This window comes from Centruroides vittatus, unplaced genomic scaffold (genome assembly GCF_030686945.1).
Source record: "Centruroides vittatus isolate TY-2023 unplaced genomic scaffold, ASM3068694v2 contig_958, whole genome shotgun sequence".
In the NCBI taxonomy this organism is placed as follows: Eukaryota; Metazoa; Arthropoda; class Arachnida; order Scorpiones; family Buthidae; genus Centruroides; species Centruroides vittatus.
In genome coordinates, this window is record NW_027122637.1 from 1,045,255 (window position 1) to 1,059,250 (window position 13,996).

The 13,996-nt window shown below is 28.4% G+C and overlaps 1 protein-coding gene and 1 long non-coding RNA gene across 4 annotated transcripts in view; one reads left to right on the forward strand and one right to left on the reverse strand.

Annotated features, from left to right (window-relative positions):
* The window catches only part of LOC136985329 (uncharacterized), a 34,223-nt gene that overhangs the window by 10,334 nt on the left and 9,893 nt on the right, over positions 1 to 13,996 (forward strand). The window lies entirely within an intron of this gene.
* LOC136985324 (A-type potassium channel modulatory protein KCNIP1-like) overlaps positions 477 to 13,996 on the reverse strand; it is a 36,539-nt gene continuing 23,019 nt past the window's right edge. Inside the window, exons 2-7 of one of the 2 annotated variants that reach the window (XM_067282587.1) lie at positions 1,637 to 1,761; positions 1,495 to 1,564; positions 1,351 to 1,421; positions 1,031 to 1,243; positions 876 to 938; positions 477 to 772 (exon numbers count right to left, since the gene is read on the reverse strand). In XM_067282587.1, the coding sequence (XP_067138688.1) occupies positions 752 to 772; positions 876 to 938; positions 1,031 to 1,243; positions 1,351 to 1,421; positions 1,495 to 1,564; positions 1,637 to 1,761 (563 nt within the window). In that variant the 3' untranslated portion in view covers positions 477 to 751. Of the gene's footprint in view, positions 800 to 875; positions 939 to 1,030; positions 1,244 to 1,350; positions 1,422 to 1,494; positions 1,565 to 1,636; positions 1,762 to 13,996 lie in introns of both variants that reach the window. The other variant, XM_067282586.1, reaches the window with a different exon arrangement.

A 13,996-nucleotide genomic window follows, 5' to 3' on the forward strand; every position in this document is an offset into this window, starting at 1 on the left:
TTTTTTAATATATATTATTACCAAATTAATTATTTATAAAAGTTTTATTTTATTAATAATCTGTTTGTCTTCGTTTATCTAATACTGGACAAACCGAAAACCGATGTAACTTCTATTTCCGAGATGCATTTGCAAATGTTTATCATTTACGAATTATCATTTTACAAATTAATATTAATTAAACTAACTGTTTACGAATGTAGAGCTTATTTTGATTATCGTTTTTATATTTTAAAAATTCAAACAAAAGAACTTAATCTTACTTTATTTACGCGACGATTTTTACGATTTACTAAATAAAGTGTAAATTTGTCTTAAAGGAAAACGTTTTAGAAGCATATTTTTCTTCTATAAAATATACAAAAATATCCGAAAGATAAAATTTTGATTAATTGTAAAAATATAGCGACTTTTACGATATTTGTTTAAGATAAACTCGTATAAAAAGAACTCTTCCCATTAAAATCAAAACCTCGTCAAAACATAAATAATTCTTTATTTTTCCGATCGGATGGTAGATTTTAAGACCGTAAAGGGACATCACAGTTATCCATTCGTTGGAGTGTCTCGGTCCAGAATTAATAGAAGAGGAACGAGTGAGCGCACGTGGACCGTCTGACGCAACGCACACCAAAAAGGAATTTAGACGGAGATAGTAACAGGTACGCAGAGCCACAAATTGGATCGTACGGGAGAGTGGCTAGTCGACATCGTGGATAGAAACAGTTTCTTTTATCTTCGCAACTTCCGTTCACAGCACGGTGTCCAGTAACTGGAGAGATTTCAAAATGTTATCATCCTGCGTAGAAATATTTTAAAAACAGATTAAAAAGTAACTTATAAGTCAAATAATATTATCCTGTTATCAGTTGTACCTTTAAACAAGTCTCCACAAACATATCTCGAGTGACCACGCCGTCTTTGTTTAAATCTAACTTCTGAAATTTCCATGAAATTAGTTTTGCGTACAAATTTCGTATTAATTAGTTAAACGATTATAAGTGAAATTATTTTGTTAAAAGTCACAAACCTGAAATACCCGTTCGGCGTGGCTTCGAGTAGATTCACCGTCGATGGACGGTGCGGCATATTCGCCCATCAGATTATGTATGGATTCGATGATGTGAGCCATTTCTTCTTTAGTGATGGTGCCGTCTCCGTCCAAGTCGTATAAATGGAATACCCACTGAAGTTTCTCGACGGTCGTACCGCGCAAAAGGGTCGAAAGTCCGACGACAAAATCCTAGGAAGAAACCACATCTGGTAGTATAATAATGTTATAGAAAGTTGGCGTGTTTTAAACGTCCGTATTAATTTTCATTATTAAATGCAAGGCGAAAGGTCGCTCACTTGAAATGTTATCGTTCCGTTTCGGTCTTGATCGAAAGCCTTGAAGACGTAATGGGCGTACTGACTTGCGTCTGGAAAGAGAAGGAGCGGGAAGTCGGACCTTAGGAAGCAACGAAAAGGAGCCTTCCTTGAGGATTCCCTTACCTCCTTGAGGAAAGAACTGAGCGTAAATATCCTTCAGAGTGCTTTCGTTAACGATGCCGGTCGGACAAGCCTATAAAGGTGGAAAAACAAGATTAAGAAGAATTAATGTAGAAACAACTTAATTTTATGTGATCGAACACACCTGCTTGAATCCCTGATACATAAATTTCAGTTCTTTCCGGTTGAATTTCGTTGTCTTGCAGAGGGCATCGATTCCCGCGGGTTTTCTACGTATAACAGGCTCCGAAATTTCTTCCGAATCGTGATCTACGTCGAAAAAATACGACAGTTTATTAGATATGTAAACAATGTACGCAAAGAATATCGCGTAAAACTTTGTAAGACCGAAAGAAATTTCCAATCTTTATGGCATCTCGAAGTATATTAAATGTGGAAAGAGCGATCGGGCAGATTGGAAAGAAATTGGAGAAGACGATTTTTTGAAGGCAGTTTTAACCGATAGAGGAAAGAATATAATAGAAGCATTCCTTTTATACTTTAACCTCGTTTAGATACGATTTCGAGAGAGAAATTATTTCGCCTTAACGGCAATACACTTTAACAGAAACCAGAAGTACGGATTAGCCAATAAACCGTTAGAATTCCAACATATAGTCTAATAATTGCGTAGCATCTTAATTAGTGTCGCCATCTGCTGGCAAGAAATGAAAGTTTATTTATTGATATAAAACGGCTTCTCAAATAACGGAAGAAATATGGCGTGTAAACGACGGAAACGAAAGACGTCTACGATGCCTGTTTTCTTAACCTCTTCCGTTCGAGACAGATGAAGTCCATGCATAAATATACCGATAACCGCGCAATCGCAGTAAGAAACACCGCCTCGGTTATCCAAGACGTTTCTTTATTGTAAACATTCAACTTTGATAATTATACTCTACAAAATCTAAATACAGTACTGTAACAACAAAGGAATTTATAGTGGCTTATAGGCTAGTTAAACAATACTTCCGTGTTGACAGAGTGATTTTAACAATAAGGTTTACGGCCTTAAAATGCTAATCAAAGAGAAAACTCTATTTTTCACCTAAAAGTAATTAAGCTACAAAGACAATTATAACCCTCGACCTATGCCTATTTCTTGTTTAATTTTATGTGTACCGGGATTAACTGAAAAAGATCAATGATCGTGTTTCTTCCGGAAGTATTGTACTTAAAACGAGCGATTATTTATCGTGACATCGTCACAATGCCGGGCTGCAATTTTTAATCAAATTTTAAATTTATTTAATTTAAAATCTATGTTCTCTACCTCAAATTAGTAGTGGCTTGCCCCTGTACGTGATACTTTTCCGTTAGCAATAGAATCGTATCGGTCATCCATCTAACTCCTTTCGGGGGTAAATGTTTGTATTGAAATAACATGACTTCCAGTTTGCATTGGAAGTTCGTATATAATTAATTAGGGCCTTCTGATCTGTAATCTTTCATATCTGGTTTTGGCTTTCATCTATCTAACTCCGTCCTCGAGGTTAAGGAAAGACAGACAGACAGACGGATGACAGTAGGAATTTATAGGTCTATAATTTTTTAAAATTGCAGCCCAATAATTAAAAAAACTATTATTAATTTGTAGTTTTAAAGAGAGAACGTGTTATCTCCTTAAATCGGCAGATTTACATTTTATTCTGGAGGAAATAACAATATTTTTCATTCTTTAAAAACAACATGCTGTATATGAACTATTTTTATAGATAATTTAAGAGCAGAATACGAATTAAAACGGAAATGTAGAAACACGTTATATAAAAAGAACATTTCATTAATTTACAAAGACTTCAACAGAATGTTTGCTTTATAAGGAAAATATTATTTCATGTAAATTATTTTTTTTATATAAAAGAATGAAATTAATTTGACAACCTGAAAGCTTTAGGTTACGTAAAATATAAAATATTTGACACAAATTATGTAGGTCCTACTATTTTTTATAGAGTCGTATTGTTTAATCTATGAAACAAAATGGACGAATAAGAAAATTTTCGTTTAAATTTAGTTTGAAATCAAAAAGAAATGTACGACAAAGAATTTGAATAAGTATATAAAGAATATCACAAAATTCGCATTTTGTGTTATTTTATGACACAAAAATAAATTTCTTTAATAGGTTAAATCTTACAAGATTAAATTTGTTCGCTTCGTTAGTGCAGCCAATAGAGTTAAGGGAATATATTGCAATAGCATCCCAAAAAGAATAATTTTAGTAAAAAATTTACTTGTTGCTTTCAAGTTTGTATTAAATATAATAATGTATGTGGATCTAAGCTTATTTTAGAAGAGAAAAATACTTTTTACTTTATCTTAATTATATTAAGATATTTTTATAATTTTTAATTAAATTTTATTAATTTTTTCTATTAATTTAATACAATCGTATTATTGATTAAAATACTATGAACATAAATATATCAAACCCAGAAAATAGAATAAACACTAAAATAAATTACGTCCGTTTTCACACCTCGAATCTCAACCTTTATCTTGAGGCTCTCGTTCACCTCAATATACAAAACTTGTTTTAAAAATTTGAAAATACTTTTAATTTAATTTAACGTCTCTATTCTTTTTGTGAATAGTCATATTATATTTATGTATCTCGATGACTGTTAATATGTATTTGTTTTTTTTAATTTGAAGACTTAACAATTATAAAAGAATTGGTTAAGATAGTTATGTATATGTTTATTCAATAAATAGACAAATACACATAAAATTCCTATAATTTTTCCTTGTAAAATATAAAAATTTCTCTATATTCGTGAATTAAATTTCATACTTTTAAGTAATAACATTTTCAATTAGAGTATAGATCTGTTATTTTTTTCTATTTTTTGCTTCAATGTACGAAATAAAATAAATTTATAATGCTTATTCTGAAAACAATATACAGTATAAACAGTTATAAATAGTGACAGATTGATCATTAGGCTAAGTAAGCTTAGGGGCCTGGAAGGAAGGAAACCGCAAGTAAAAAAAAAAATCAAGAAAACAAATGGTCTAATTGATACTTTGCTACAAAGATGTGTTATTTAACTTATTTAATGTAACTTAGTGTCACTTCGTTCTATTTAACAAAAGGGGAACTTCCTAAAGCTCGGCCTAAAGGCCCGAGTGGTAGTTAATCTATCACCAAGTACAAAGTACAGAATCTGCAAACAAACCGTAGATGACACAGGAAGAGCTATACTGATAGCTTATAGTCTTAAGTGTAGAAACCAACCGATTTTAAATAACGAATTTCTGTAGCTGATTATAAGGTTGTGGTTATTTGTAGTTTATGAACAATTATTACGACTTTTGTTTGTTAAGTCTTACTAATAACTTATCTTAGGAAGGAAATATCGAGGTGTTACTAAACAGAACTAATTTCATTGTAAATCTTTTCCCCTTAGGATGCTTTCCTCTAATACATTCTCCTTAATCAAGCCAAAAAGAAATTTCTAATTACGTTCCAAAATCATGCGTCTTTCTGAATCTCGATTTAATGCAATCTAATAAGGATCAACAGGGAATTGAATGGAATTTCCAAGGAAAGAATTATTATAGAAACTATTAGAATCATTCTGATATATCGAATATTATTGCATTAATATCGGATTTGTTTTATTCAAATTCAGCGTGTAATTAACAGTTAAAAAGCATATATTTCTCGGATTGATAGAATTTTTTTTAGCTTTATTTTTAATAAAGATTTTATTAAACAAATGTTTTTTTATATTAAAATTTACGAGCTCTTAAAACTGTAAATATAAAATAATAATCTTTCAAAATGAGAATTTATATATATATAGGCCTATATAAATGAATGTTTCTAAGTTAGAATTCTTTCTTTCAACCGGGCGTGTTCTTCTTACACTTACAAATGATATAAGTTAAACATCTTATAAGTATATTAATGGCTAGAAGTCACGAAATCGCCGAAAGAAAATGTTCACGAATTGCCAGTTTATAAGGACTAAGATTATTTAATCAACGTTTATCAATCAATAAAGTTTTTCCGAATGATATCAGTGTAAAGAAATTCTAAAGAATATTATTTCTTTCATCTAAAATTTAAATTCAAAGAGGATGTTCTTGATAGCCAATATCGGATGTTTCCTATTTATAATTTTATTACTTGCAAACTTTAAAGATTTAGAACAACTTCCCTCGGTAGATGCATTTCTCGGTTTTATTGATCTTGAAATTTCATGAAATATTCACAGTATCACGTGATTTTATCGTGGCATGATTTATTGAAACTGCTAAAAGCCTTATAACTGAAATTTTTCATTTAATAAAGCAAATGGTTGATTTAAAAGGAAAGATTGATATAAGGCTTTAAAAAATAAAAAATACATGACCGAATTTATTGTTTAGACTTCTGAAAACTATTCTAAAATATTCATTTTATTATGATTAATGGATAAATGATAATAATTAGTAATATTATAAAACCGTCGTTATAATGAAACAATATTTTTGTTTAAAGGTGGAAATCTTCGTCTCAAACATTTCTAATAATTGAAATTTCTGAAACTAGAAAAGTATAATAAAAGGTAAAGTTTATTGAAAATAAATTTTAAATGATTATACACTTAATAAATATTTAAACTGTTCAAAGTTAAAATTATTTTGTTACTGGCTTTAATATTATTGGTTGAGAAATTGGATTAATCATTGAAATAATAAACTTATCAACTATAATAGAAAGTCTACGCTTTAAAGACACTAATATAACATAGACTAGACACGTCACTTTCCTCTTTTCCTAAATAAGTTAAAACTTGAGACGTGATCCATCTTTCCGGTTTGTATGTTTTATACTCTATTGTAACAACGTCAGATGAACATCCGAAGTTCAATTCTCGCCATTCGCAGGTTTAACTTTTATATTATCTACACAGAAGAACTTGTAATACTGTATATATCTTACATATTAAATCATTACGTGTTCAATGATAGACCTATAAGTAGTATAGATTCAAAATTTTTCAATTTTATTGATTTTACTATTAAAAAATAAGTTGTTCTTTGAACTGTGCATAGATAGGGTCGATTCTAGGCATCCACAAAGCAAGCGCATGCTTGGGGAGGCACATTTTGAAAAATCGCAGAAACAACTCTATCAAAAAATGAAGAAAACCTAATTCAAATTTTAAATCATACGTTTTGTATTTAAAATAAATAAAGAAATTGTATTTTTCTGAGTCAATTTTTTTAAAAATATGGGGGAGCGACAAACAATTTTGTTTGCTTGGGTTGGCATAATGTCTAGAGCCAAGAGCATTCTTCCAAACGTATCGGCAATTTGTCAAATATCTTATCAATTTGGAATATCGTAGAATGTATGGATTTTGGTATTATTCAATATGAAAATTTCGGTCTTCAAAATATTCAACTTATAATTTTCTACAAGACCGTAAAATCTGTTGAAGTGTTGTATAACTAATTTCCATGATCGAAGATATTATACAGATTAGTGTTTAATGAGATAATCTATTCCTTTATAATTTTTTTATTTTATCTCCTATAAAATAATTTCTTATATTGATAATTCTTTGTTTAGGAATATACGAAGCATTTTAGGAAGTAAACTTATTGTTATCTAAACAGAAAAATGATTTATAACGTTTCGAAATGAGATGCTATTGAAATTTACAATGACAAAATAAATAAAAACTAAAGACAACATTCTGTATTGATTTACTATAAAAAGCAATACTTGGATATTCTTACATTATAATTACACATCTAAATGAACGGAAGCATAAAACCAAATAAAATAATTTTAATTAAAACCAAGTCGAGTGAAACAATACACATTTTCATTTAAAACATTTAATATTAATATTGTACACTGGTTTGTTTAATTAAACTATGAAATAAGAGTTTTTAGCTATTAGAATTTTTTAGTAAAAATCCGAGTATTTTAGGTAAAAACATTAGTTCTTATCCATTTGATTCTTATTTGATGATAAAAATTTAATCAAAGGAATGTGACGATGTAATTCTATTATAATCGAAACAGGAAATTAAAAATGAATCTGTTCCCCAACAATCTTATTTTGCTAGTCCAGAGTTATAATTATATCCGATTGTATTTCACCAGATAAATTGGCAATAATTTATGAGAATAATTAATTATCATCATTTTCTATAAGAACAATTTATAAAATTATAAAAATTACGCTCTTATTCAATTAATACAAAAGTTTACCGAAATAAATACAGGAAATTATAATTTATTAAGAAAAAATCAATATAACAAGTAAAAATTATTTAAATTTATTTTAAATCAATAAATAATAACAAAATTGTAGATGTATTGCAGATATTGTAATATGTTTCAAATTGTTAATAATAGACGCGTTTAAATTTTCTAAAAATAATTTAGAAAATTCTTTCAGACGTTTATTCTACTAGTTTTGATGAAGAAAATTGACCAAAAAAATGTATACCGTATGTATAGTCGACGCAACTAGAATTGACTATTGAGTTATTTCATTTTTGCGTCTTTAAGGAGTGAAAAAATTGTTTATGAATAGACTTTTACTCCCTTGGGCTTTATTACAAATTAAGAAAAAGGCGTATCGTCTTATCAATCTCCCCTATAGTACACTAAGATAAATCAACCCAACCGCCAACTCCGGTTGCGTCGGCTGTAACTCGTCATTCAGAACCCAAAATTACAAATGTTTGAATAATTATAAGTACAGTACCTTTTATTAACACTTACAATGCGATTGCAGATGGTGCTATCAACTGTATTTGCCATCGTAAACAGTTTTTTAAAAACAACGTTTTGAAGTCAAACAAACAATTTTTTTTTCTTTTTTTGGTCGATGGGAGGGGTTTAATGCCTGTTGTCCTCCCCTTGTATGTGCCGTCGCTAGTCATACTGTTATTGCTATTAGTTAGAGATAATTTAGCATTCGAAATACTTAAATATTCTAAATAGATTTTAATTGTAAAAATGTATAAAGATGAATATATTGATGCATTATTTCTGTAATTATCAGTATTATTATTATTATTATTATTATTTTAGAAGCTTGGCAGAGAACTTTATTGTGTTGGAATTTCTAATAAAATTCCATTAATTTATCAACCAAATTAAATAAAATATTTTGATCAACCTATCCTAAAACGATAGTAAAAGGATATTTTCTGTTATAAGCGGTTTTCTTCAAACCATCCGGAACACCCGTCCACTTTTTCGTTTCTATCATACAATTTTGTCAATTGTTATCGTATCTTTTGTTGAGATGATTAGTATATCCAACGTTTGTATTTTTATTTTATTTTATTTTTTTATCTAAACTAAACTTCTCTAAATTTTCTTTCAAGTCATATATTTCTTCACCAAACATGTCTTATTAATTGTTTATGTTAGAATAGTTTTAGTCACAACTTTCTATATTTTAGATTAAACAGCTTTCAGAGTTTCTCAAATTATAGTATAATAAATAGGGTAAATGAGGGTTAGATGGTGAACACGTGTAATTACTGTATAAACTAAAAGATAGCGCTACGTATTGATATATTGTGTTAATTGAAAGCCACGCTTACTGTGTACGCCATTTACGTGCAATTGCTGTAAAAATAGGTGAATAAATTGAATAAATATTTCTGTTTCTGACTTGCAGAATGTTTTACACATGTTTACTGTAGCCTCGAAAATCTTAAGATTAGCGGACGACTTTGGTTTCTAATAATATATAATACTTTAGAAGCGAATAATGAGTCTAACCAGTAATCGGTGAAAAACCATATACTCGTCTATCAACTAACCCACACCTCTAAGGGTGAGATAGTGAATTAGCAGAAAATTATATTTCGTTTTTAGGAATCTGTTTTTCAGAAAATACTATTACCTTGCTCGTTATTGTATTTTTTTTGTATGATAAGAAAACATCAGTTCAGTCAACTTTTTTAAAAAATTTATTTTTACAGTCAGCTTTCAGAACTTTTATTCACTATCTAACCCTGATTTATCCTACATGAAATTGTCTACATTCCAATCTACCTGCTATTTAAATCTATGCGAATGAAATTCAATCTGTCTAAATTAATTGTTTCGGCATTTATCATCATTATGATACCATCATAGATAATGCTTTCGGATTTTCTTGTTCTCACTTTCCTGTTTCGAATAATTTAAAAATATTTTTCTAATGGTATCCTCTTACGCAGGTTCCTCTAGCGTTGTGAAAAATTTAAAAGCCGATATTCGAATTATAAAATGTAACGAATTTTTTTTTTAGTTCTTAATTTTCGTTTTTGCCAAGTGAACATATAAATTAAGATGTAAAATTTTCTAGTTGCTTATTTATTATAGCGTATTTTTTAAATTTACTTACAATTATTGAAGATGAAATCGGCTGAAATAAACTTATACGTCTTACAATTATTTTGTCATAATAGAACATTAACGTACTGTACGTGTACGTATTATTTTGCAATTCTCTTCTATATCGATAATAGTTTATAATAATGGACTATAGAGAATTTATTTCTTTAAAAATATCTAGAAACTATTATACACGTCTATGAAATAAATAATATTTAAATATATATTATTAACAATTTTTTAAATTAATTCTTTGGAAAATTACTAGACAATTATATTTAATTCACACGAATATATTTTAAAATTCCTGTTACAACTTACTTTTTTTAGTATGGATAGTATGGATAGTATAAAATATATAATTTTATACCCGGTTGAAACTGGCTTTAAATACATAAATTATCATACATAAAGTTAAATCCGGATATCTATCTTTGAAACTGTAAAACATGATTAGGAAATGATGTGAAAATATTGCATAGAATGATAAGCCGAGCTGCTTACTGTAAGTGATAATAAAGAAGTATTCGCGAAGAATGTATATTAGTTTTCATTCAAAACAGATGAAAGTGGCGAGAAGATTAAATTGATCAAGTTACCCGAATAAGTAATAAACTGAAAATGTCGTTGAATTTCGTAAAAGTAAAGTAAACAAAGAAATTTCTTTAATCATTCACCACAAAACTATATCAACAAATAAGTTTATTAAAGAATAATTAAAAAAATTCATTTCGTGTTTACTTACGATATGTTAAAACTACGGAAAAAATAATAAAATAAATAAAAGTAACTTTACTAAAATTTTTTCCCTAAAAGCTTATGGCTATAATTTAAAAATTAAGGCAATAATTTTAAAAAAATTACGTTAATCAACTCGATGCGAAAGAAAAAGTAATGAACAGAATACAAATTAGTTTAAAGTATTACATATAGTAAAAATAACAAATATTGAATCATTAACATGACTAAAATAGAATACTAATTAGAAACTATTACTGTGAATAAAATAACTTACCTTAAATAATGTAAATCAATTGAACATATATCAAAATTACTATTAACATTCTGAATATGTTCAGAAAGATGTGACTTGTTTATTTCATGGTAATTTTCTATCAAAATAAATGAATTACTTAGTTTTTTTTATATATTATCTTGGAAATACTCACAGAAAAAATGAATAACATCGAAAAAGTAATGAAAAAACCCAAAAATAATTACACAATGTTTATATATTTTATTAGTTTAAATATTAATGTATTATTTTAAATAAATGGTTGGGCTGAAATTTGAAAAAAGTTATAGACTTATAAATTCTCCGTCTGTCCGTCTGTCATTCAAAATCTCGAGAACGGAGTTAGATAGATGAAAGCCAAAACCAGATATAAAAACCATAGGGGCAGGGGGCCCCGATTAACTATGTATGAACCTCTAATGCAAACCGAAAGTCATGTATATTATTTCAATTCAAAAATTTTCCGCGAAAGATGTTAGACGACCGGAACTACTCTATTGTTAAAGGAAAAGTATGATGTACAGGGGCAAGCCACTACTAATTTCAGGTGGAGAGCATATATTTTAAATTAAAGAAATTAAAAATATGGGTTAAAAATTGCAGCCTGGCATTGCGACGATGTCAATAAATAATTGCTCGTTCTAATATAAAAACGTTAAATATTTAAACACAAATTGTACAAGTGTTAGTTACGAATAACAATAATTGTGAAACAAAGAGGAGCAGTTTTTTTTAATAATTAATATAAACACTAAAATAGTGTGTTTGAGATTAAGATCTCAAATTTATACTATAACCAGTTACAATTGAGGTCTTGTGAACAATTATTGCAGTTAGAAAGATGTTTTATTCAATAACATACTTCTTTTTTACAATATGCATTTCGGCAAATAATATAAGGGATATTTTTACACAAGTAATTTATAATAATTTATAAATTGTAACTCTTACGTAATTTAAAATTTTTATAGTAAAACTGAAGAGGACCAAACTAGTGATTTGCCAAAATGCATATTGTAAAAAAGAAGTATGTTATTGAATAAAACATTTTCTAAATATATAACGGAGGAAAAGTGTGGCGATCGGTAAAATATGACTCCCAAAATTTCTACATTTTTGGACTCATGGCATCTTGAAACGTCGATAAATTAAAAAAGGGGTTTTATTATTGATATATGTGTGCGTTTGTGTGTGTGTGCCAAGGGAACGATTTTGTTCACCCTCTTTGACGCTTAATTCCTGTGCCTTTTGTCAAAAAATTTCCAAAGTTTGTAGGGAGATTTGTATATTAGAGAATTGATACTGTTAAATTTTGGTGGTTAAAGGTCAAGGGAGTGGAAAGGTAGGAGGGACCATGTGTCATATCGGTCTTAATGAAGACTTTACTCGTGATTATTATTTACAATTTTTTTTTTTAAATATAAAACTTACCTTTACCCTCAAAATTAAGCTTTTAACCATTTTATAATAATATAAAAAGTTTTCAAATAAAATATCATAAGAGATGACGCCACACGCAGTTCTAAATGTTGTTGCTGGGAAAGTTATGTAACTCTTTGCTGGCTTTTAAATTATAGTGACTTAATACAGTATTCAAATACAATCAAACCTCGGTCACTAACGGAAACATAAAAAACTGGCCGCTGTTTAGAGATGGTCGTTATTGAAGGAACCTTCAATTTAATATCGTCTTTTAGATATCAATGCTTATATAATAATATTGTTACAATTAATATTTAGTAGGCCTATAATTCTTTAATGCACCAACTCATTTATAATGATTTTAAAAACAATAGACAAAATCGATTTAGTGAAATTAATAATGAATATCGACAAAGCTTAACAAGTAAATGATTATTTTTACAAAATGTAAACAGAATATATTGAAAGTAGTACAGTACATATTGACAATGGAAACTTGATTATCCGACCTTGATGGGACCAGGGTTATTTCGAATGCACGAACTTTGGTATAATCCTGAAATTCGTTTGTGTTTTGGGTACATCGAACACTCGCATTTAAACTTTAACGAACTATAAATATTGTAATGCAATTACTGCATTTGAAAGTAAATAAATTTACTCAATATATAACGTAACGTTTCATGTATGGCATAATTTCGTAGCGTACAATCAACAGATGACGAAGGAATTTCCAGTTACGTAGAGTTTGGTCTCTGTGTATTATACTCAGTACTATGTTCAACGCTACATGTTCTATTTTTTATTTTTGGAAAACCGCTTTTGATAATCGAGTTTCTACTGTATCTATTTACGATAGATTATATTACGCTGTGACCAGTAACTGAAATTATCTTATTTATCTTAAGATAATTTCGAATAATTTAAAAAATACACATTACTTCGAGATTTTATTATTCGTAAGTTTCTCGACTACCATTAGATCTTAATCAGAAACATAGAAAAATATAAGTGAGTTTTCCTTTATATTTTATAGAAGTTTGAATTCAATAACTGTAATATTTGTACTACTGTATTTCACATTACAATATATATACATATATATTAATTTTTTTAACTTTTCAAAAGATAAAATTCGTCGAAAACTAAAATTTGAATTTGATTTGAATTTTTCAGTTGGAAGCACAATCATGATACGGATTTGTATCTGCAACTAGTACAAAAGCGAGACGAAAATGATAAAGATTTGGAATCGATTATTTATATAGTATATTTATTGTAATAACAATAAAAGTCAGGTGAATCGAAATTGGATTCGAAGACGATTTTCATGTTAGTATCGTGGTCAGACCAAGCAGCCATTCGACTTAACGCGATAACAACACATTATGGAATTTGATTTTTCTATTATTGCAATGTTACATTTATTGTTAAATTCATTTCGTATATTAATTTTCTCGAATAATAAGTTTTTAGAATATTTTGCGTTTTGCTTCTTTCTTCATTTTGGAATGATTGATCTTATGTTAGGATGCAAACTTTCTTAAAGAATTGTACAGTATAAAACAGAAAATATTAAGGAAAATTTCAAAGAACATTTGGTACTTCACATTTGAATGGGGTCATTTTCTATTAATAATTTTTTGTTATATGCTTAGGAACTTATTTATTTTCCATTAATAATACAGAATTTATTAATCATACATTTTCCT